General features: G+C 39.6%; 2 protein-coding genes across 2 annotated transcripts in view; one reads left to right on the top strand and one right to left on the bottom strand.

Moving 5' to 3' along the window:
* Positions 1-54, top strand: part of hdac12 (histone deacetylase 12) — an 8,877-nt gene extending 8,823 nt beyond the window's left edge. Inside the window, exon 8 of the mRNA XM_036555900.1 lies at positions 1-54. This exon is cut by the window's left edge and continues 194 nt beyond it. The gene's annotated coding sequence lies outside the window, so the exon portion shown is untranslated.
* A 1,762-nt stretch (positions 55-1,816) lies between these two features.
* On the bottom strand, positions 1,817-23,906 carry trmt9b (tRNA methyltransferase 9B). The gene is made up of 5 exons (XM_036564870.1): positions 23,811-23,906; positions 11,011-11,201; positions 8,087-8,260; positions 3,281-3,724; positions 1,817-2,379 (listed from the first exon to the last, which is right to left on the bottom strand). Exons 2-5 carry the CDS (start codon positions 11,162-11,164, stop codon positions 1,853-1,855), a joined length of 1,299 nt encoding a protein of 432 aa, XP_036420763.1. The 5' UTR covers positions 11,165-11,201; positions 23,811-23,906; the 3' UTR covers positions 1,817-1,852.
* Between the last annotated feature and the right edge of the window lie 1,684 nt (positions 23,907-25,590).

Raw genomic sequence — 25,590 nt, 5'->3', positions numbered from 1 at the left:
AAAAACTATTATTTTCAGTAATAAAAACTGGGATGTGATGTACCTTTTATTAAATAATTTTAACTGATTCATTTTAATGTTTTTATTTAACCAAGTCCTAAATTAATCATATGTGAACCTCAGAGTGTTAGTTAGCTTGTAATAATCCATGCCTTTTGATCTACGTACAAGAGCAGAGCGTGAAAAGATTACAGAACTTCTGAGAATAAAATATAGCCTATTTATTGGGTTCAAACAGTCAGAATGCACAGTTCAATGAAGGAGAAACATGGCTCAAGTTTAAAAAGGAAAATTACAAGATCCTTGGCGTAGCATAATGAGTAGACGCACACAAACTGCATTAATATGTAAAACGTCCATCAACAACAGCAGCCAAGACAGAATTATTCAAGTTTTGAAGATGGGAATTCATGTGCAAACTACCGAGATCCCACAAGCAGCAACATGACCATCAGCAGTTCACCTCAGGTGAATGGTTCAACATCTAACAACAACAATAATAACAACAACAAAACAACAGCAGTTTATAGCTTAAGCGTAAACCACAAAACACAACAACCACACAAAAATATCAACTCCTGAGGAGAATGCATTCACTATATAAATGCTAGTTATGTGCTCGCGTTGTTTGGTTCAGTACAACAAATGTGCAATGTTCTCAGTTTCAGACAGGCATTGCTGAAGACAGCTAATAGTGATGAAATTGCCATGAAAATCAGTGCCATAGTAATATTACATTTCTTAAACTGCCATAAAACACAGTAAAACAAAATAACAGACTTACAGTATGGCGCAAAAGTCAGAGACCACCTTTTATTTAAATAATTTAGTTTACCAAATTATCAGGAGAGATTTTTCTGAAGATTAGATAAGATATTCCACTTACATAAAGAAGAGGAAACTCAAAGTAAAACAAGTCAAAACAGGATTTTCTTAAACTGAGGTTCCAAAAATGATCAAAAACACAGAGAAAACGTGACTCCTAACAACTGTGCAAGACCTGGTAGACACAAAAAACTGGCTCAGTCAGATAAACAGCACTTAAAGCTTTCATCTTTGAGAGAGAGGAGAAAATCAAGCTCCAGTTTTGCTTCAGATCTGAAAAAATCCACAGGTGTTTCTGTCCATCCTTCCACTGTGAGAAGACAACCAACACTATGAGTCTGAAAGGATGTGTAGCTGTTAAGGAAGCTCTTACTGAGAAAAGGAAACAGACAAAAAAAGAACATTTGCAAATCAATCAAAGAAGCTGCTGGTGTTCTCAGAACAATGGACTGACCACTCCAGAGTCCAGACCCCAACATCACTGAATGTGTTTGGGATTACGTGGATTGTAAGAAGCGGAAAATGATACCAAGACTGAACTTGGGAGGTGTGGAAAAATATCCCCGCAGGTTTCTCTGAATGGAAGTTAAAAATAGAGGCAGAGAGTGGACACACTAAATACCTGGTGTAATTTCCTGATGCTGAAAAATGATTAACTTGCACTTGATGGCCGTTTCTAACTGGAAATTAGATAAAAGAAGGGTGGTCTCTGACTTTTGCACAGTACTGTATACAACAATATTAAAATTAAGACCAAGAGAAATGCATTGTTTTACTCAGACCTGAAAAAGATCACATCACTATTATTTTATAGCCCGTCTTTGCCCGCTGGCAGGAGAAAAAAACCTGTTAGAAGTTCAGCAATACTGTTCCAGTCCATATTAGGAACAAATCATTGTGCTATAGTGGTTTAGAATCGACACCACTTCTCATAGACAGCCACTTCAAACACTAAAATCCCAGCCAAACACATTTAAAAAAACTAAAAACACTTAAAAAATGTAAATAAATATCAGAATAAATAAACTCAAACTCTCCACACTTGGACCTTCTCAGCCACAACGCACCAGTTGGCGTGATCCAGGCAGGTGTGCAGAACATGAAGCTCCTCTACGTGCTCCTCAATCAGCTGAGTCAGTTCTCCTTCCCTGAAGACGTGATAATAGCGCAGACATGATTCTTTCAGCTTCTCTGTGCTCCACCCCTCATTCTGCTGAAGAGGCACAGGGCTTTCCTGCCTCTCATGTGCGTCTTGTCCAAGCTCTCCACTGTCCATCTCCTCAAGACCTATACTGTCTGCTCGCTCCCTCTGACATGACACCAAGTCCGGTAACGGAACGGACGAACAGTCCTGGACAAGCGCGACGGCGACTGTTTCGTTCCCGTTCCTGGTGTTGTTGCTGTCCACTTTATGTGCCTGGTCTTGTGGGTCGGAGACGAAGACATCCTCTTCTAGACTGGTCCTGGATGATGAGGAGCAGAAGAAGCTGGACACCTGCCTAATGAGCCCTCGGCCACGGGAAAGCGGCGTGCCGTCACCAGCCTCCGTTTCACCTAAAAACACATTTAAAAAGAGTCTATTTACAATAATTTTACTTTTGGCAGAAAGTAAATAAATATATTTTTAATGGTAAAAATAAATTAATAAAATACGGATGGCATAACAGGCTGCCAACCAGTCAACTTCTTTTTACTATAATAATAATAGCTTAAAATAATTGCATACTTTTCATACATGTAGCAGCTAACTGTGCTTTACAATGAAATAGTAGGTTTTAAAAATAAAAAAAAAACCGCACAAAATAAAACAAAATAAAATTAAGCAAAATAAGATGAAAAGATATATAAATTAGATACACTGGTATGAATTATAAATTTAAATACAACACAAGCCAAATTAAAAAGATGTCCTTCCTTTTTGTTTGGATTAATAAATCTGGTAAAAGATTTAGATTTTGGGTTGAAGTTAACATACAGAACAATGGACTGGCCACCCCAGATCTCAACAGCACTAACTGTATTTGGGATTACCTGGATCAAGTAAAGCAAAAAATGCAACCAACTTCTGTGACTGAACTTCAAAGGTGTAGACCAGTATTAGCTTTGGTTGGGGTTAGGTCAATGATTAGGTTTAGTGAAAATTAAGATGAATTTAAAATATATTTAGTTATATTATGTATGTTAAGTACAACATAAGCATCTATAAAGCATCTACAGTGGTCAAACCAAATAAAGTGTTAGCAGATATGTTTCTGAATGTTTGCAGTTTATGTACTTATCACACTAGTTGTTGATTACAGGCTCTTAATAATTGCTCTAAATCTGTCTTTTTTATGATGCATGTCGTTGTTCAGTGTTATAGAAGTGCTGATGATACCCATGAAATACTCAGAGAAGGAGACGGTGACAGAGTATCAGAAGCACAATAACAGTAACATATGATCATATTGCCCACCTCTAGTTTCTCCAATGGGGCTACAGAAAGCACTGAGCTCCCTGGAGGAGGAGCGGGAAACACTCAGGCTGCTGAAGTCCAGCACGGAGTCCAGTGACCTGGAGAAAAACCAGAGCTTCTGTTTCCTCTGCTGACCAGGGCTGCCCGGATCTTCCTCATCCACAATGGAGGATGTGCTTTTCACGTTCCTGTGCTTGTCGTTGGAGTCTTGTGCGTCACTAACGCTTTGGGCTCCGTTGCCCCGGCGCCTCCGTCTCCCAGGCCCTCTCGGGGACAGGGGAGGGTTCGGGTTCCAGGGGACGAAGATGTCCTGCTTCTCAAACTTGCGCCTCTTCTGCTCCATAGCCCACACGTAGATCATGATGCGGCCTCCGACTCGCAGCGTCCGCGCCATCTCCTTCAGCGCTCGGATCCGACGCTCTTTAGTCGACATATGGTGGATGACTAGGAAAGGAAAGGACATTCATAATAAAAATTTAAAGCGGTATAAACGTTTCATTTGGTAGTCTGGGGAAACATAACATTTACACAAATGTCCCCTTTTACTGCAAAACGCAGTTGATCAGCCAAGATCTGTTAGGTGTTTCTTTGCTTTTTCAGTTTTGTACAACAGCTACAAGGCTAATGTAGCTAACAAGTACACCGCACAGTTAACAATGCAGTGTTTAAAACCATATTTATTTGTCTTTTTGAGATTTATGGAGATAAAAGATAACAAAACTGCATTTTCATTTCCATTTTACATTTATTTTTACTATATCCAACACTCAAGAAATTATGAAGTATGTGCTGTTTTGCCATCATTTCCCTTTTACACAAAGCATGTGATTCCATAGGCTGTTAAGATTTGCTGCTTGATTACATTGAGCAAACATTGCGCCCCTTTTAAGTAACCACACCTACTCACTCAGGCTTCATACTTCAAATATACACTCACAGACCTCAGTGATGCACAGGACGTTGTGAAACAGTGCAAAATGTCACATCACAAACATTAAACTGTGTTAGTGACTGACTCAGCAGACTGTTTCGTTGATGTAAACAGGCTTAGTCTGGGCTACTTGGACCACCATTCTGTCCTTACTAAGGAAAGTTGAGCATACAGCTAAAAGGTTTCAGTGACATTTAGAAACAGGCATTGAGTTTAAACCCCCGTCCACATTTATCCAAATGTTTTTAAAAACTTAGGAATGTAACTTAAATATCTGCTACAAGCTTCTAATATGTGTTTAATCTAGAGAGCTATTAAATGCAAATATTAACCACTGTTAGCTTGATGCTAACATAACATAGAAATCTCTATTACCATGCTAGTGTTATCAATTTAATGGTGGCAGACATTAAACAAAAGCTACTTTCAGAGCGAATAACAAGGTTTCTGCCTTCTGCTGTGTATAGGCCTGTTTTGTTAGCACATGCCCATAATTTAGCACCTGTATGTGGCTCTCAGTGTAAACAAGCTTAAAATATGGGCTCAATGTACTGTACTCTGCTGCAGTCATTACTGAGCTCTCAGACATGACACTCCCCCTGCTCTCCCTCCCTCTACTAAGACAGCCAATGAGTGTACTGGTCATTAGCATACAAAGTCAGCTCCCATAAACAGAACTTTTCCCATAAACTGAGGAGGAAATGAGAAAGTAAAACACAAACAAAGGTTTGGTATTATTTGTTTTACATATATATAATAATTATATTTAACTGAAAAAAGAGCAAACTATGTCTCCTTTAATCAGCTCACCATGGGTTATGTTTCCAGACATGTAGTGCGCAGGATGCTAATTGGTAGGGTACATTAGGCCACATTAGCCTCATAGTTCAAATGCAAAAATAAAAGGAAAAACTGAGGGGAAAATTTAGGGTAAAGGATGAAACTATCCCTTTAAGAAAAGTCATATTTGTCAGTATCATTGCAAAATAAGGTCATAAAACTTTAAAACTGTAAAATAAAACTGTAATACCATAAGTTATGAGACATTAAGGTGTTACATTACCAGTGTGCAGAGTCTATTCTGATGCAATGTTTTAAGTGCTGAGAAGCCCAGCTGCTGCTAAGAAGCAACCAAACACTTTCATGTCAGCTAAAATACAGCTGTAAAAAAAGCAGCTCTTCAAGGTTAGAAGCAACAAATGACTCACACATCAAACACGCTTTGTTACCATAGTCAATGCCTGGTTTGGCAGAATCTTCCTTCAGTTCCTTGGCTTGCAGTTCCACTGAAATTGTGAAGACTGAGCCAGCAGAGGCTTGCGGTTGGCTGGAACCTCACTGCTGAGATCACTCTGCCACCCACTGCTCGAATTAAGAGCTACAGCATGTAAGATACAGGTTCTCTATGCTTGCCTAATAATGCGTAACAGTGGGTGATCTGCACACCATCAAAATCAAGACTTACATCATTATCGACCCACTACTGGTTAGAACATATGGTTGTATTATAACTCTGATGTATTATAATAAAATATGTGATATTAAAAAGTAAAATCTCTTAAAAGGGCCCATATCCTATATTCTTTCCCCAAGACCCACTCATGTCTTGATTTATGCACCGAAAATAGTCATGATTCATATTTCTATGACCATTTTTCCAAACTCTCATTATCGTTTAAAATTAAACAGCTGTTTCTGTTACTGTGCCTTCGAGACTGATATATGTAAATGACCTCTGCTCTGACTGGCTGACCTGAATTGTGCCTCATTTAAAAAGCAATAAGGAGCTGAAACACTCCTTATAACGTCAACTTGTCTAGGTGGGTCTGAACAACTGTAGGCTGAATAGGCAGATATATGTGAATGCACTGATTTTGTGACAACACAAAGACCAAGACTTCAAAACGGGCTGTTTTTGCAGTTTAGTTTCCTCATATGGACTGTATAGACTGTGAAGTGCACAGAATGTTTTGAAGGTTTAATTTCTAAATCACACTTTTTTTTTTATAAAAAAGCGAGGGACATTCAGTTTTCCATGATGTGGACACTAAAACAATTATCATTAAAAAGGCAGCAGAAGAGCACCATTTCTATACTTACACATTCTCCTCCCCTCTTCATTGGCTGCTAGATAATTATGACCCTGTTTATTGTTGAATGGCCACAATGACCATGTCCCAGAGGGGTGACCTCAGGTTGCCAGGTGACCCAGACACACACAGGCTGACAGCACACACCGCCCGGCTCTCGCTGAGAACTGCTAATCTCCTGTAGCCTAGTAACACAGCTTGTTTTCCACACCACATCTTGCTTTAATAAAACTATATTACCTGCACTGGTACAGATTAATAACCGGAACAGCCTGTAGATTGAATTGAAATGGTCTGGTCTGCGCTAGCAGAGTTCATCCAGAGCTATCAGAAAATGGACCATGAACTCATGATGGTACATCCAGAAAACACATGGTTTTTCAGTAACTGGCTGAGGCCTCACAGCTATATTGGAGTTGATGGCTGTCTGATACATTAACAATTCACTTGAGTCATGTTTAACACTGATTACCTCTCTTATGTATATATATATATATATAAACTGACCCTGGTTGGGAAATCATTCCATTGCAATGTCTAAGCAATATTACAATTATTGCATTACTATATTCCATATATTTCTATATTCTATACGTATTTGTGTGGATTTATGTACCAAAAATTTTCCACATTTTCCAACCTTGTTTTTATCCCTTAGGATTAAACACAGGCTATGTTTTTAACCCGTGCTGTTAAGACTGATATATGTAAATGAGCTCTGTTCTGGTTGGCTGTCCTGCATTGTGCGGAAACATCCTTCATAACTTTAGTGGGAATGGGTGGAGGTAAACTGCGGAACTCTGTATAGGTGGATATATGTAAAGGCGTTGGTTTTTGTGACATCAAAACCAACGATTTCAAAACAGGCTGTTTTTGAAGCTTAGTCTCTATATGTGGACTGTATGGACTAATAAGAAAAAAATGTTTTGGAACTTTAAAAATCTTTACATACTCCATTAAACTATTATTAAAAGTGAGGAAAACTGAGTTGTCTATGATATAAGCATGACTCATCGTATCATTTAAAAGACAAAGTTCTTGTTTTCCCATAATCTTCTATCAAAGTTTAATGACATTTAGCTGCATCTTCTGAGATTTGATTATATCACTCTGTACCAGCAAGCGGGAAAAAATTATATTAACCATTAATACTATTATCACTACTGTTATCCCGTGGTATATACTTCTTATTATTGTTATTTTGGCAAATTTTTGTCCACTAATTTGTCCTGCAGTTATCAAGACATCAGCACCACTCCAACTTCAGAATGTTGTGGCTGATCAGGAATGGTGTGCTTGATACAGCCTTTTGGTCTGACATATGGTTTTCGTACAGTTGTCGTTAAATGACCAATTTAATTCCCATAGGATTGAATAGGGTCCAAAGGTTTGTGCACTTGGCTTATATTACGATTATAGAAGTGCAGTAGTAACACCCTATTCACCATGTAGGATATCATAACCACCAGCAGCCACCTGGGATACCATAGCAAATGCCTAGAAACATCGTAGCAACCACTTGGGATACCATAGCAACCATCTGGGATACAATACTAACAACCTAGCTACCACCTGGGGTTCCACAGAAACCATCTAGCGACATCTTAACAAGCTTAAACTGTGCAATCACACTTTTCTAGTTTAACATTGCGGGGAAATTTAACGAAAATGACCATTTTTGACCGGATTCTGCATGCATAATGAACCCATGTCTTAGGCACCATAATACCAACGTGTAAGTACTTGGCGGGAAACAAAGGCAGCAGTGAGGGACAGTGAGCTGACCTGCAATTGAGAGCACGGCGTCGAAGCAGCCGTCCCTGTAGGGCAGCCGCAGGCCGTCACACAGCTGGACCTCATGACCCTGACTCCAGGCCGAGTCCACCAGCGGCCGGCACACGTCACAGCCCAGCTTAAAGATGCTGTCGTTGATGTGCATGTATTTGCCATTGCCGCATCCTGTGGTGTCAGAAAACATGATTATTTACAATCTGCACATCCAGAAGCTCTAACCTCAAAATAATACAGGACACGATCAATGACAGACACGTTATCAGGATTACAGCCCCATGAAATTATCATGAGTCTTTTCTTCCTCTCTCTCCCTACCTTCTCTCTCTCTCTCTCCCCTTTCCCATTTTTCTTTCTCATTTTATTCATTTTCCTCATTCTCCATTTCTCTCTCTCCCTCGTTCTTTCTGCTTTGCTATCTTGCTCTCTCTTCTTGATCTTCTCCAACACCTTTTCCCACTTACTCTTTCCGCTCTTCTGTCTCTTTTTCTCTCTCCTTACTCCTCTTTCTCGGTTCTCTTTCCTTCTATCTTTTCTCTCGTACTTTTTTACATTTTTTCTTTCTTTCTCACCCTCTCTTCTTTTCTCTTGCCTTTTTCTCTTCCTGATTTCCTTCTCTCTTTCTCTCACTCTCTCCTTTTCTCTTTCTTTCTCCCTCTCCGATTCTCCTGTTCTCTATCCTTTGTTCTCTACTTTTTCCATTCTAATTTTTCTCGTTCACTATTTTCTTTCTTTCTCACCCTCTTTTTTTCTCTCATTCTCTCTTGCTTTTTTCTCTTCCAACTCACTCTCTCCTTTTCTTTCTTTCTCTCTCTCTAATTCTCCTTTTCTCTCTCCTTCTTTCTTTACTTTCGTTCTTTTCTCTCTTGCTCTCCTTTTCTCTCTCATTATCTCTCCTCTCTCCCTCCTTCATTTTCTCTGTTATATTACCTTTTAATTTGCTATCTGCTTTTCCTTTTTCTGTTATTAGTCATTTATATCTGCTTAATCATTTATCTGTGACTCTGCCGTTTTCCTTATTGCAGTAAGTGCCTGTGTGCAACGCCACTACAGCTCAAATATAATAAAATAACAAGGAACAAAATTACATTTTGCCAAAAGACTCCTGAAGATACGCCCTAGAATTACTCCTCAGTCTCATTTTTCTACACTGTGAGGCACCCCACGTTTTGATTACTCTGTTGTAATTCAGTCGTTCTCATTATGTTTTATGAGCTGAAAAATTGGATTTCATTTCAGAAAAAAAGCAACCTAAGGGAGGAACTCGGTCATTACATGAGTGCAGAATATTTTTCAAAGGTAAGGAGACAACACAATGGAAATGCTGTCAGAAGTATTATTCTTCAGATACAGCTGTATGCAATAGATTGCCCTCTCCCCATCCCTCCAACCATTAAAAATAAAATCTTTTTTTCTTGCAAATGTTAATGCAACATTACTTTATGTTTACTAATTCAGTATTTAGTATCACCCTCTTTTGCAGATACCACAGCATATTGTTTTTATAGCCAGCTAGAAGTCTTTCTATTCGTGTTTTAGGAAATTTCACCCACTCTTCCTTGCATAATGCTTCTTGTACTGTCACTTTCATGGGCCATGATCCATGCACAGCATATGTAAGATGACTCACAGATTTTCAGTGATGTTTCTTGACTGACTGTGTCACATTTGCTTTCAGGATTTGCTGTTATTGAGTCCACTTCCTGTGCCACTGGCTGCCACACAGCCCCAAAGAATAACAGTCCCAGCCCCATGCTTAACAGTTAACAAGGTGTTCTTTTCATCAAGTGTTGCTCCTTTTATTCTCCAAACATACCTTTAGCCAAAGAGTTCCACTGTTACTTTATCAGACCACAACACTTGTTTCCAAAATGCCTCTGGCCTATCTAGACATTATTTTGCATACTTCAGACTTTCGGTATGAGGCAGCAGGTAAGGCTTCCTTCTGATGACTCTTCCATGCAGATCATGTTTGTACGAGCAACACTCCAGAGTAGAATGATGGTGTGTCAGCTATGGGGGTTTTGCTTTACCTTTCTGGCCAGCATATGAGCAGTTCTGAGAGTTTTCCTGGTCTTGGCAGATGACTTTACTGCTTTTGAGTTTGGCCAGGGGTGCCAAAACATTTGCATAAAACTATAGGAGTTTGAAGAGGACTCAAATAGAACCAGCCAGGAAGAAAAAAATTATAAATTATGTCACAGAGGAAAAAAAGACCAATACTGCTTAAGCAAGTAACTTTGGAAGAGAAGAGACAGTGAATCACAGTTTGGCCTACATACTACTGCTGTTTCCAAACACACATTTTTTCAACCTCCATTACATTTCATGATGAATGAACGAAGAGGCATGGTCCAAAATGACTCAAATCTTGTGACATTAACTAACAAGTCAAGATTTTTTTTCCCTTATCAAAATCCTTTAAAAGTGTACCACTTTGGAGATACAAGGTTTTATGGCAATGAGCCCAAGAAAACCTCACCAACATCAGCTAAGACTTTTCTATTCTATTCTATTTCAGGTAACATGGCAGACCACCCGCCATAGTTACAATTATTCTATTCTATTCTGTTGTTGGTAGAATGTGGCACCTTACCCACACCAGCCACGATACTACCTCCATTACATTTCATAATCCATGAACCAATGCACATGGTGTAATTATATATATATATTCTTTTCAGATTATCCCTTGTTTAATATATTTGTAAATAGCAGAGAGTTTTTTCTTACATTAGGTACCAGTTTGGAGATACACGGTTTTTTGACTATGACCCCAAGAAAACCTCACCAACATCAGCTAAGACTATTCTATTCTATTCTATTGCAGGTAACATAGCATTTCACCCACATTAGTTATAATTCTTTTATTTCTCTTTCTATTTCTATTCTATTCTAGGTAGAACGTGGCACCTTACCCACATCAGCCACGATACTGCCTGGTTTCTGCTCCAGCAGGAACTGCTTGACTCTGGGCCAGGCCTTGTAGCGGCTGTCGTTAAAGAAGGGCGCAATCCTCTCATAGACGCTGTGAACATGGTCCCTCTCCAGCTGGCTGGCAGCCTCCTCCATGCTGCTTAGAAATCAGCCCAATACAGCATCCTCACCGCTTAGAGAGAGAAAGAGAGAGACAAACAGTTCCTCATCATCCAACTGCAACAGCGTGTCACTTTGACAAACAACATCTTTCCAGCAGGGGTCAGCTTGACTAATGCTGAAATGGCAGCCAAGAGCAGCAAGTCACGAGGCAATCGCCTAGCAGCAGAAAGCAGAAGGCTTGGGTCACGACCTGCTGTCCATCCTTTCTTTCCACAGACGCCTCATCTCTATGCGAGGTGACGATTCAACACAGAGCAATCGTCGTACTCACCAACATGACGGTGGAAAACAATTTACCCCTCATATTTTCTCAGATCAGACAGCACCACCATAACTTCATTGCATTTTTGTTTAATAGTTTCAACACAGCACAGATGCTTTTAATTACACTCTTGTTGTCTGTTTTTCTCTGTACTCGTAATTGTTTTTATGAATCCAGCACTTCATAAGTCTTTTTGTACAAGGTGGGTAACCTATTTATTTTTTTCCTAACTTCCTTCTAATATTTTATGATTTTAAATGCCAAAACCTTAACAAAATCCTTAAATGGTAACCATAAAGATCAACTGGCAACATTTTACTACTTCATAAATGAAATGTAATGCAATACTCAATGCCCCATTTGTTCAGTAACAGTTTCAAAACCAAACAGATGCTCTACCTTTCTGAGCTTCCACTATGGTCCTAAATCTTCTACATTTTTTGCAGAATGTCTCTGTAGTCTAGTGGAACAAAAAGCCTTTGGAACCATTTCTAGACTCGCATCAACTTTTTATAGTTTTATAACAGTCTTGTTCTTAGTTTTTCTATTCTTCCAGGCACTGCAGAACACGGTGTGATGCCAAGTTTGCTCCCTTGAGGTAACACCAAAAGTCAGATTTGCTAAGCTGGTCCAAATCTGCGTTCCAACAGCTGAATCTAATTAGCCGCAGCAGGTTTAAAAGCTTGAGATATTACAGACCTACACTGTAACAGATACACAGAGCGGACTTAGTCATTGATTATATAAGACTGATGTCATTACTGTCTGCAATGTTAAGCAACATTTTACTACCGAATGTGGCCCTGAGGTGAGTTCATTAAAGGAGGTAATGGCCTTTTAACACCTGATGTTTACATGGTCACACTGCACTGTTGTTCGCTGAATTAATATTTTAAGAAAGACACGTTCCATTTTATAAAATTGGCTCTTTTGGTCTGATGCAAAATAATATTATAAATAGGTCTGTCATAATGTTGACAATTAATTGCCACATAAATAACTACTAACCATTTTGACTGTCTTTTTGTCTTTTTTTGTCCAACTAACAAAGTATCCTAAATCCTTAAGTGTTCAAATTGGCTGATTAGTTATCTTACATACTATTAGGGCTGAATGGTTTTGGGAAAATATCTAATTGCAATTTTTCTGACCAGTATTGTGAACTTAATTTGCAATCATTTTCTAGAAATTAAAGTCATGGCCTGCATTTTTGACCAAGAAGACAGATCCCCTTTTTCTGGCCTCAGGCTTGAATGCTGAATGTAGTGTGCTAGACTGCCATTTAGTTGTGGTTGTGTTGTCATGTACTCAACACCTGTTTGGTTGCTTCAGACTGGTCTAACTCAGTGGTTCCCAAACCAGTCCTCAGGGACCACCAGACAGTCCTGATTTGTGCTCTCTCGTTGTGTTGTAAGTTAGGCTGGAGCAAAAATCTGCACTGTCTGGTGGCCCCTGTGGATTGGTTTGAGAACCACTGATATAACTTATCTACAAGCATTTTGACTGTTTTTTTCGTCCATTATGCAACTAATAAAGTATCAAAACTTTTAAAGTTAAACTTTCTCACTTAAAACTTGACAATGTAGTTAATAATATAGGCTATAATTAAAACTGCAGCTTTTGTGGTCTGAAAATTGCCCTCTTTCAAATTGCAACTTCAATATAAAAATTATTCATCTTTTAGTCCGACATCCTAGCTGTCAATACTTAGTACCTCCCAGCCGATGACAGCTCAAATATACAAACATTTAGGGCCTCTTTCACCAATAACTTACTTAAGTTTTTTCTTAAATCTGTTCTTGATTAAGGTCCTAAGATTCATGATGTGTTCTTAAACTGCGGAACTGTTCACACCTTTGTGCTCGAGTGTGTGTAGATTTTGTTCTTACCTCAGAACAAATCCCAAATAAGAAAAACATTGGCGAATGTCAGAATGTTTTTAAGTGGGTTTTAGGAAGAAATTTCTTCTTAAGAATGGTTGGGAAATGAGGCTCATTACACAAGGCTGCCCAGGGTTCTGTCTCATGAAGCAGGATTTATAGCTTAGCCAGTTAACTTTCAGCTCAGCTTGATCCATTGTGGATTTTCTCTTACAACGGTGGATCACTTTTTACCAGGATACATTGCCATGACAGCTTAAACTGTACACCTAACCTGATCCAGAGCAGGTTAAGTTTGGGATTTTGGATCATAAACAGCTCTTGGACCAATCAGGGAAAGCTTCTGACCATCAGGGACAACAAAGGTGGACCACTCTGGTCACTTTATTTTTCTCTTCGCACATTTGTGGCATCGATCACATGAACAATACTGCTTTTAGCAGAGAAAGCAAGTCATACTACATAGATATTAATAGTATAAAGCAATTATTACACCAATAAGCACTGTCAGCATTGGTTTTTACTGTTATAAATGCTTTACTTTCTACATATTTACTTAGCACCTACACCTGATTTAACAGAGAAAGCTGTTAACTGTCTTTGTAAAACGAGTTAACCAGGGTTTCATTTGTTAGGTTTTGTGAATAAACCCTGTCTCTGTTGAACTTGCTTTGCGGACAGGCCCCCTGTGATAGAACTTAGAACATTTGTGGTTTTAAGGAACCCAATAAATATGTTTTTTGCTTTTTTTATTTATATGCCATTGCCTCAACTCAACTAATGAAAATGCATCCAACTCACATGCTATTTGATGCAACATAAACATATTGTGAAGGCTCACAACTGTGGAAAATAACTGAGGTCAGTTCAAATTAATTGCATTAATGCAATGATGTAATAACCATGACAGGCCTGTCTACAGATATTTTTTCATATATGCTTGTACATTTGTTCCTAAAGTACCCCTAGACTGCATATTCTGCTGTTTTTTCCTGTTTTAATACACCTTTTCCAACTAATTAGCTATTAACATGCCCTTAATAAGTTGCAGTGGATGTGTTAGAGCAGGGAAAGCACTATAATGTGCAGGACTGGGCTACTCCAGCACACTGACCTTGAACATTTTGTCCAGTACTTACCATTGTACCATAAGCACTGGCAGACATTAAGAAACCCATGCTATGATCATAAGTGGCCTGTAACTACTTTAAGTTACACAACTAAGAGGATAACTAAATAATAAGGGGTTAACACAGCGCTGTATAATTTACAGCACCCTCCTCTCCTGTCCTCTACAGTAACATGGAGTCCCTTCACAGTCTCTCTCTCTCTCTCTCTCTCTCTAAGCAACATTGCTCGCATCCTCGCTGTCCTTGCAGAGTGAATCTCTCTCATCACATCTTGTGCTATCTGAATGCTGCAGTCCATAAAACACGCAGGATTTGCACGCCTCCTCCTCCAACGCGCATCAATTTACCTTTCCAGCTAGGACGACATCACGCTCCACAAACAGTGCTGAGTGCCTTCCCTAATGAACAGCCCCCATATATACAAAAACCCTCTTCAGAAAAGCCTCCTCGTCCTCCTCCTCCCCCTCTTCCTCGTCTTGACCGAAGCAGTTAGGCAGAAACGCTCGAGAGATTTTCCAGCAGCGGCCCCCTTGACTATGTGTGGCTCTCCCAGAGCGGACTGCAGGCTGTCCAGCTCGATTGAAATGCAGAGAGTGTTTTTCAGCCTCTGAGGCTACGCTGGCTGCTGCTGATCCATTTTTAAAAGCCTGACTGCACCGCCATTCCCACTGCTCAAAGTGAATACGCAAGTTGTTTTTCTTTAAAATAACATAAGCAAAAGGCTGTGCGGCTTCTTCTGGAGGTCAGCATTAAGAAAACCTGCCCGCCTGAATGGACCATTTGCTTCAATAATAGAAGAAATGAATCAGCTTACACTGATGAGACATGCTGTGCTGAGCTGTGGAGCAAGTCACTGATCAGTAGTTTTGAACATTTTGACATTTTGAATTTTCATCCCTGCAGCTCTTAAAAGATATTTGGCTGGAAAACCAATGTGGTCTTCAACTGGACAAATAGTAGGGTACAGAAATATAGAGACAAAGTGCTGCAATTAGGGATGTATAATATACATTTTCATGTGTTTGTGTTTTGAATCTACCAGCAGGGAAACTATCAGGGTCTTCTATGAACAAGCAGGGCTAAGATCTTGAAACGCCCAGTGGAAAACTGCACTGTGGTACACTGGTAACTACAGCCAATGTGCTCACCCAGTGGTTAGGCCTTAAGGAGCTGAACTGAAGGCCTTACATATAAGATTACTAATATAGTTAGAAAGTGACAGTGGAATCAACCGGTCACATTTTGTTTTTAATGGGTGGGAGCAATTTTCGTAAGAGGTCTGGAAGTCCAACCTGAGTCAATGAGTTGTAGTCTAACCTGTCAGTTAGCTGTTAGAAAAAGAAAACAGTAGCTGCAGCTCTATGCCAGGGCTCTTTACTGAGAATTAACTGTAGAACTGCTACATGCAAGGTTAAATATATGTTGATGTCTTTGACAAATTTCAAATGCAAGTGTTTTATCTAGAATTTGCACAAAAAAATTGGTGTTTATTCTCAGATTTGATGTTTGTGGCCCAAACTGAAGGCCTAGTTCTAATAGTCATCATTCACCACTGGACTCTACAGATCTTTAATTATTTACTATACAAAACTTGATTTGCAAAAGATTGCAACCATAACTTTTCAACTTTTTCAACGTGTGCCTCATCGGCCAGCTAAAAACAAGCCCCTGAACAAATGACAGACATTCGTGACAGACTTTACAACACCGGCGTCTTTGAGAGTTTGACCTTTAGTGATATTTTCAGCCGAGAGGGATGTTGTTATTATGTGACGATGCTCCGGTTATCTGGAGTTTAGGAGTGATGATTAATCAGGAATAAGAAACTCTTTCATCCACACCATTGCTGATCTGAAGAAACCCTGCACAGACGTCTACATAAATCAGACAGAGCGTCAAGTCAGTTTACTTAACAATACTATGTATACTGCTATTGTCCAGAACACCTAGGTCCAATCTTTGCATCTGATTTTCATACGACAGCAGAAAAGTGGGGATTCATACTGATACCAAAGGGTCAGCAATGTTGCCAGATGTGTTAGAACCATATCAACAACATTTAGCACTAACAGAAAAGGCTCATCCTCTAAATAAACCATAGGAACTGTACACAAAATGCCTTTTATAACCTACCAGTGGTCAACAGCTTACAGTGCAGATACCTTGCAGTCAAAATGTCAGAAATGGCTGATAATGACAAACCAAATCTATAATCTTTATTGAGATTTCATCTGCAGATTTGCTGACTGTTCTAATGAACTTGACATGCCACATCAAACATGTAACACTGTCCTGAGTGACATCTATCTGAAATCAGACACTGCTAGTGGAGAACCATCTGTGAGACAAACCTTTAGCATTTAGAGCTGTACAGTTAATGTTTGCAAATAGTTGCTGAGACACCAAAGTTGCACATGGATGCACTGAATGTTTTATTGTAAGCTTTAAACATATTAACCAATCACAGATTGTTTGGGAGTATTCGCATGACCCACAAAACTGGTCAAAAGTAATGCAGGCCATTCTGTAACCACATCAAGGGTTCGCCAGTAAGTTTTAAAGCTCCAGGAAACTTAAATCTGTGTTTTCTTTCTAAGTAGGTTGGTCTAGCTTTTGTATGCACACAATATACATGTACAAAGTATGTCCTGTCCAACAATGTCCACTAAATGGCCAATGTGTTTCCAAAATTCTCCTCTTTCAATGTAATTCGGGCTAGTGCTTTCATAAGCAGTACCCTCACCAAAGAAGCCAACAACCAAGCAAAAGCTAACCTAGCAAGCGTATCTGAGCTATCAAACTGTATCTGTTTGCCTGTTGTCAGGCTGTTTGTTCATTCATCTGCCTGTCTGTTCACTCGTTTGTTCATCCATCTGTCAGCAGCAAACGAGAACCTTATCTACTAAAATGCTGCCACATAAAAGCTGGAAACGGCTTTTTGTCAGTCATGAATGCAGGGGGATCTACAGCACCACCTGCAGAGAGCCTGTTTTACTTATTTCTCACTACTTGCACTGCAAGGTTTAGTTCTACTTAAGTGGTGTAGTGGATGGTGAGTGATTGACATCCCTCACATGTGCTCATCAGAATATTAGGACCAGACAGTTCTCAGATCACAACCGTAATATCCAAATAGCTTACATTTTATGGTGTACAGTTCTTGAAAAAAACTTTAACGTGCATTTGAAGTGCAGTTACTGAGTGTCGTGCCAATAGCAATACTAGGGACGCGTGGCTGCCGTGCTCAAAGCTTTGAGTATGTTTTTTTCTGCTAGCAGTGAGTGACCTACCTGCCATGAGAAAATGTACATCTGTCTTTGCTGCCATGGCACATTTAAAACAAGCTAGTTTTAGCCTAATTAATCATGATCTGAGTACAGTGCTGACTAGGCTTCTAAACTAGCTGACAGCATGGATCAGACACAATTCAATAAAACATGTCATGTCTAAACTAAACGTAATTAAATTTATTAATGTGCTCATATTGAAGGTCACAGTGGATCGAACTGGGTTACATCTAAATACATACAGAACAATTAAGTGTTATTTTTATGATTTATTTATAAACTTTGCAAATAAACATATTTAAACCAGCTAAACGAATAAATAAATAAAACTTTATATACAGCAAGATGAAAAAAAGCAGGGAAAAACCAAAATATAAAAATACATAAAATAAATAATTAAATGGATAAATATTTTAAAAGGGGGATTCCCATATTATACATGCAATACTGAGGCAAAAACAGAAGACAAAAAGAAAGAAAATTCAGACGGTAAAACTGTTGAAATGTACATTATGTACATGATCTAAAAAGAGCTGCCATACATTTTTATCTAAGCCAGATACGAGATGTCTGATCCTTTCTAGTTTCATGCAATGGAGAGTCTTTAATCCAAATGGTGTGAGATGGTGGGTGGGACTTATTCCAATTAATTAGGATTAGGAGAAGGGGAGATATTAGTGAAAGTAATAACGGAGAGGGAATCAAAATGGATTTCCGAAATGAGACAAGGAATTACAGATCCAGAACATACGCAGGAGATTAGCGGGGCTATGATGAAACCTATCACACTCAGGACTGGTCCTAGGGTAAATACTGGCGAGCACACTTTTAGACCAGTGCACTCTGAGCAACTTTACACTGCAGGGCTCCTGCAGACGAACTATGGACGACCTGCTTTAGAATCGCTTCCCAAATCTTTGTCTATATATCTCAACTAAGATCCTTTGACCAAGTGATGCAGACGGTCGGTATTTGATGGCTGAAGAGCGAACATGGGGTGGTAAAGTTTAGAAGCAGCACCTTTTATATGAGGGTCTATTTTTAGGATGGTATCTGAGGAGGAGGGAGGTGGAATGGCAGGGAATTTAATAAAATGCTTATGAACAAAATCCCTTGCTTGTAAAAATCTCCCAAGGCAGACCAAGTACAGTGGGTTAGTTGATCAAATAAAGCAAATATTCTGTCAAGATATGAGTCTTCTGCAGAGAAAATAACACACCTTGCTCATGTAAGTGTTGTAATTGTATTATGTTCTATCCCAGAATCTTACCAATGCTGGCCTAGGTATGTTTCCTTCTTTTATCATGGTTTTGCTATTGCATTTGCTGATTAAAAGAACAGAATGTTGAGTAAAACTGGGCTGAAAGCTCAGGTACGTTCTTGTCTCATTTCACTTCACAGAATATTTGGTGGGTCACAAGGCAAACCTCTACATGTGGGTCCTGGTGTGAAAAAGTTTGGGAAACCCTGCTTTAGGGAACCAAAGGTGTTTTTTCTTCGCTATCACTCTGAAGAATGCCTTTTGGCACCTTTATTTTTTAGGAGTGCACTTGAAATATGATATTCTGTACACATTGTGCAGCCTTAGTGATCGGCCTTCAAGCTGCGGCCTTATGGAAGACAAGTCTTGAGCACAAAGCAGGCTGGTTTAGAGGCAAACACTGTCTGTCACTGCGGCTTAAGAGAACAGACCGCATCCTTAAAGATCACAGACGCATCCAGAGCTGGCGTCAGAAAACAGTTCCAAACATTAGACGTGTCAGGGGAATGCCAAATCTTATGAACGACAGAATCTCTCCATTTGACTGGCATCTGGGTGTGAAATGTCAGAATGATAGTGTGCGCTACTGCAGTGACATGACAAATCCAGTCTATTCTGAGATGCCACGGATCGTGTGGGTGTCGGTGGCAGCGCAAACTCCAGCAGCCCCTCATTACGGGGGCTATTTTGAGAACACACATCCGCTGAGAGGAGCAGAGGATGGAGAGTGTTACATAATCAGCATGTCACCCCCTCACAGCAGCGTCTAGGCTCAGTAGCATCTGAATTTCCCCTCTGTTGATGAAACGGCTCTTCACAACAAGCCGCTGGGAGCATACGGAGCAAGACGAGAGGCTATAATTAGACCCCCACACAGCCATTCTCTAAGAGAAATGCATCTGGCCCAGACATTAATGGGAGCACCCAATGAATTATACAACGCTTCATTGTTTTTCCAGCACCTGAATGGGATTATTTTCTTTTCGCAGCGCACAAAAGCAGAGAACCAAGTAGAGAAATCGAGCTTAACTCAGTGAAGGTGATGTAATCTGGTATATAAAATCCTTCACCAAAACATAATTTATCTTCACAGTCTGTCTTAAAACTATATATGGTGAATAACAGGGCCGTCAAAATACATTTCAACATTGGAATATTTGTTGAATCCAAAGAACAAAATATGAATGTAGAAAATGTCCTTTCAAGTGTTTAAAGCCCCTGCTGTGCTCCTAGCATGTTCAAGGCCACTTAGTCACAAACATCACAAATAACAACTACCTAACAGAGGAAAGAACATGTCACTGCTGACCATAAACAAAACAACATTTTACTTTGTCTTTAATTAGAACTAGGATGTTGGTAAACATTTTCACAATACAATATGTATCACAATATTTCATTTTTCTGAGGTTTGATAAGTTGAAACTGACAAAACTCTACCACAAGTAAAAATACTATCAACATCTATCACTGCAATAATCTTTATTCAATGTTTGCCAATTATGCTCTTTTTGTAATGAAACAAAGGCTGGTCAGTGTTCTTTAAGTGCGGACAACATCCACGATATGCTCAGAAAAGCATATTGTGGCATAATTTATCATGATAATGATAAAATATCATATTGCCCAGCCCTACAAATAATGCAAAAATACGTTGTTATGTAACTGAAACATTTGCTTCAGATGGGAGATTTTCTGACAAGCCAAGGCTCTAAATGTGGACACCTTGTAGAGAGCTAATAATCACAATGTTTATACAGTAGTGAAGTAAACTGTGAGGCTAAGCTGATACATCACTACTGCAGTGAGGGAGCTGCTTAGCCCCGCAGCTTACTTCACTACTTAGGCCAGTTACAGACTTTTTCTTATGCTACATTCGGTCTCTTTATCAGTCATGTGCATTTTTTGATGAGTTGCAGGTTGAGAATCACTGTTTTTTAGGTGACTTGTTCATTTATGCTGAGTCCCCTGGTGGATGTAGGAGACACTGACTTGGAAAACTGCCATTTTAATGCAGTTATTTATTCCTCTCTCTTTTTCCTTGCAAATTATTTGATGATTGAAAGAATAATAATAATAATAATAATAATAATAATAATAATAATTTATTTGAAATTCGAATATTCAAATATTTGACAAAGAAACAACAGGAAAATTCAAACTTAATTTCTGATCCCATCTGACAGCCCTAGTGAATGATGGGTTTCCTTTGCCAGTCAACGCTTAAAAAGGCCCCTTTTAAAAGGGTGAAAGTCATGTAATACAGCAGCTTAACTAAGATTAATACAATGCAAGTATTAATGACTAAAACAAAATGTCAAAGCTACATTTCGAGATTCCAGTACTGACACGATGACCTTTATGAACTTTATGGTCACAGTTTACCCTTCTTCTAATGGCTACTTCCATGATAGCACATCTTGTCACAGTTCATCTCAAACTGGTTCTATGAACATGACGGGGTCCTGTGGACTTCAATGGCCAATTCATAGTCACCGGATCTGAATCCAACAGCATGAATGTGCAGCTGACAAATCTGCAGCAATTATGTGATGCAGTCATGTCAATATGGACCAGAATCTCTGAGAAACGTTTCTAGTATCTTGTTGAATCCATGATATGAGGAATAAGGGCTGTTCTGAGAGCAAAGCATGTCTTACCCAGTTTAAGAATTTTAGTTTCCTAATAAGGTGGATGGTGAGTGTATAGACAGATAATACAAATAATGTAAAATAATAATTTATAATTATAATTATATTAAAAAAAAATAATAATATATAATAAATATATATATATATATATATATATATATATATATATATATATATTTTATTTTTTTTTAATATAATTATAATTATAATCAAATAATCAAAAATAAAGAAAAAATGTGTGTGAATAAATCAAATATAACCATCATGAATTCAATGAGTTGGCTGATGGCTTGAAAACGTCTAAGGTCACAGAAATGTTATTAAATAACATTTTTTTAATACATTCTGCAACTACACATTATCAAAATTCAAATGATCAAATTCAAATTACAAATCTAGTTACGGTGACCAGTTCAGCCGGAGCTACACTGATATGCAGTCAAACAAATTTACTGCAATGATTATGTAAAACAGTTACATAAAGCATCTGTTGGAGTAAATCGATCAGAAATGACTGGTTCACTGAGATGTACATTCTGCTCACTGAGCTTTATCTGCTGTGTCCGCAAACAGCTTCCTGAGCACATTTAGACACAGAGGCAAACGCATTATATGTCCAAAACTCACCTGCTCATCCAACATTTCTTATAAAATCAAATGTGCTAATAGGGCGTTTGTCCCCTTTTGCTGCAGTAACAGCCTCTACTCTTCTGGAAAGGCTTTACTGGAACATTGCTGTGAGGAATTGATTGCATTCAGCCACATGAGCATTAGTGAGGTCAGGTACTGATGTTCTGGGTCACTAACGCCACTACAACACATCCTAAAGGCAGGAAAGAATGGGGCTCCATCACTCAACACAGTTCCACTGCTCCACAGCCCAATGCTGGGGGGCTTTACACCCCTCATGGTGTCCTTAGGCTCATGTGCAGCTGCTTCAGAACCTCATTCTATTGGCAATGCTCTTCTCTGGGATGTCTGGATACTTTTGGACATACACCGATCAGCCATAATATTAAAACTACCTCCTTGTTTCTACACTCATTGTCCATTTTATCAGGTCTATTTACCTTATATGAGCACTTCGTAGTTCTACAATTACAGACTGTAGTCCGTCTGTTTGTCTGCATACTTTGTTAGCCCCCTTTCACAGCATTCTTCAGTGGTCAGGACCCCCACAGGACCACCACAGGGCAGGCATGATTTGGGTGGTGGATCATTCTCAGCACTGCAGTGGCACTGATGTGGTGATGGTGTGTTAGCGTGTGTTGTGCTGGTACGAGTGGATCAGACACAGCAGTGCTGCTGGAGTTTTTAAACACTGTGTCCACTCACTGTCCACTCTATTAGACACTCCTACCTTGTCAGTCCACCTTGTACATGTAAAGTCAGAGACGATAGCTCATCTGCTGCTGCACAGTTTGTGTTGGTCATCCTCTAGTCCTTCATCAGTGGTCACAGGACGCTGTTGGCTGGATATTTTTGGTTGGTTGACTATTCTCAGTCCAGCAGTGACACTCAGATACTGAAAACCTCTAGCAGCTTCAGTGTCACTACAGTGCTGTGAATGACCCACCACTCAACTAATACCTGCTCTGTGGTGGTCCTGTGGGGGTCCTGACCACTGAAGAACAGGGTGAAAGGGGGCTAACAAAGTATGCAGAGAAACAGATGGACTACAGTCTGTAACTGTAGAACTACAAAGTGCACCTATGTAGTAAGTGGAGCTGATAAAATGGACAATGAGTGTTATGAGACAGTTAATGTTATGGCTGATAGGTGTACAGTCCAGTCCTGCAGGGCCAGTGTCCAGCTCCCCAACTCAAACACACTCACTACACCTGGCAATTAACAGGTGAGCTGAATCAGGTGTGTTTGAGCAGGGTAAGCACAGACTGTCCTGGACACCACCAGCCCTCCAGTACTGCACAGTGTCTTCAGGTTGCCTAAACACGCGCACACACACACAAACAGGACCAGTGACGAACCCTCAACTTTGTAGGTCGCTGTAACGACCTAACTCTGAACCCCGCACACACGGAAAGTGTGAAACTTTCACCACACGATTCATTCGGGACTCACGTTTGGTCTGACGTCACCACCCCTTCACAGAGACGTGCAGACACACAAACGCGGGTTTGTACGTACCTCGTGCCCGGAGGAGAGCTCGCGCGGACATCACACAGACCGAGTCCGGTGAGGTAACCGATCCAAACCCCGACCCTCAGCCAGCGACGGCAACACACACACTGGGAGCAGCGCGCACACACACACACACTCGGCTCGTTACGTCCGCCCCTGTGATTGGTCCGTGAAGTCACGTGACTAGAGCACAACAGACAAAACACACACATATACACACACACGCACACGCGCGCGCGCTTTCATAACGCACGAAGCTGAACTTGACTGCCTATTCGGGTTTTCCGTTCCACCTTAAAGGGGAACTTCACTGATATTTGAAAATTTCTACATAATTCAGTGGTTGAGATATAAACAACATCATGCAGGGTGGTTTGATGTGAAACGGTTCATTAGTTCACTCTTAAAAAAGATGAAAAGATGGTTCTTCAAGGGTTCTTTAGTAAAGACAGGTCCTTTCAAAATTAAGAGGTATATCTAGAATCATATCATGCATAGAACCATATGAAAGAGTGAAATGTTTCTTCAGATTGATGGATAGATTGATGATATACATTATATCTATATATATATATATATTACTACCTCCTTGTTTCTACGCTCATTGTCCATTTTATCAGCTCCACTTACTATATAGGTGCACTTTGTAGTTCTACAGTTACAGACTGTAGTCCATCTGTTTCTCTGCATACTTTGTTAGCTCCCTTTCACAGCGTTCTTCAGTGGTCAGGACCCCCTTGGACCCTCACAGAGCAGGTGCTATTTGGGTGGTGGATCATTCTCAGCTCTGCAGTAACACTGACGTGGTGGTGGTGTGTTAGTGTGTGTTGTAGTGGTACGAGTGGATCAGACACAGCAGTGCTGCTGGAGTTTTTAAACACTGTGTCCACTCACTGTCCACTCTATTAGACACTCCTACCTTGTCAGTCCACCTATTTTTGGTTGGTGGACTATTCTCAGTCCAGCAGTGACTCTGAGGTGTTTAAAAACTCCAGCAGCACTGCTGTGTCTGATCCACTCAGACCAGCACAACACACACTAACACACCACCACCACGTCAGTGTTACTGCAGTGCTGCGAATGATCCACCGCTTAAATAGTACCTACTCTGTGAGGGTCCATGGGGGTCCTGACCCCTGAAGAACAGGGTAAAAGGGGGCTAATAAAGTATGCAGAGAAACAGATGGACTACAGTCTGTAACTGTAGAACTACAAAGTGCACCTATATAGTAAGTGGAGCTGATAAAATGGATAATGAGCATAGAAACAAGGAGGTGATCAAAATGTTATGCCTGATTGGTGTATATATATTTTTTTCTGTTCCGCTCTGCTGGTAAAATCATATATAAATAAAAATAAGTCGTAGCCACGCCATATTAACACGTGGGAACGAGATAATTAAGTCATGGCCAGAACTTAGTAAGGCGTGGGAACAAGATTAAGTTGTGGGCAAGGATAAGTCTCATTCCTATGCCTTACTAAGTAGTGGCCATGACTTAATTATTTAGTTCCCACTCCTTAGCAAGTCATGGCCACGCGTTATTTCTATTTATACAAGATGTCACCAGCAGGGCTCCACAGAAAATATATACTTGAAAATTGTTCTATATAACGCAAAAAAAGGCTCTTCTATAGTTATGATTAAACTTATTTTCACTCACCTTGCACCTGTGTAAATGTGATGTGACAATAATTGATTTGATTTGATTGATTTTATACTTGAACTTCTATATAGTTGTGATACAACGTGTGTTATATAGAACCATTTTCAAACAGATACAGAACC

The sequence above is a fragment of the Colossoma macropomum genome, unplaced genomic scaffold, assembly GCF_904425465.1.
Source record: "Colossoma macropomum unplaced genomic scaffold, Colossoma_macropomum, whole genome shotgun sequence".
In the NCBI taxonomy this organism is placed as follows: domain Eukaryota; kingdom Metazoa; phylum Chordata; class Actinopteri; order Characiformes; family Serrasalmidae; genus Colossoma; species Colossoma macropomum.
This window is presented reverse-complemented; position numbering and strand designations above follow the sequence as displayed.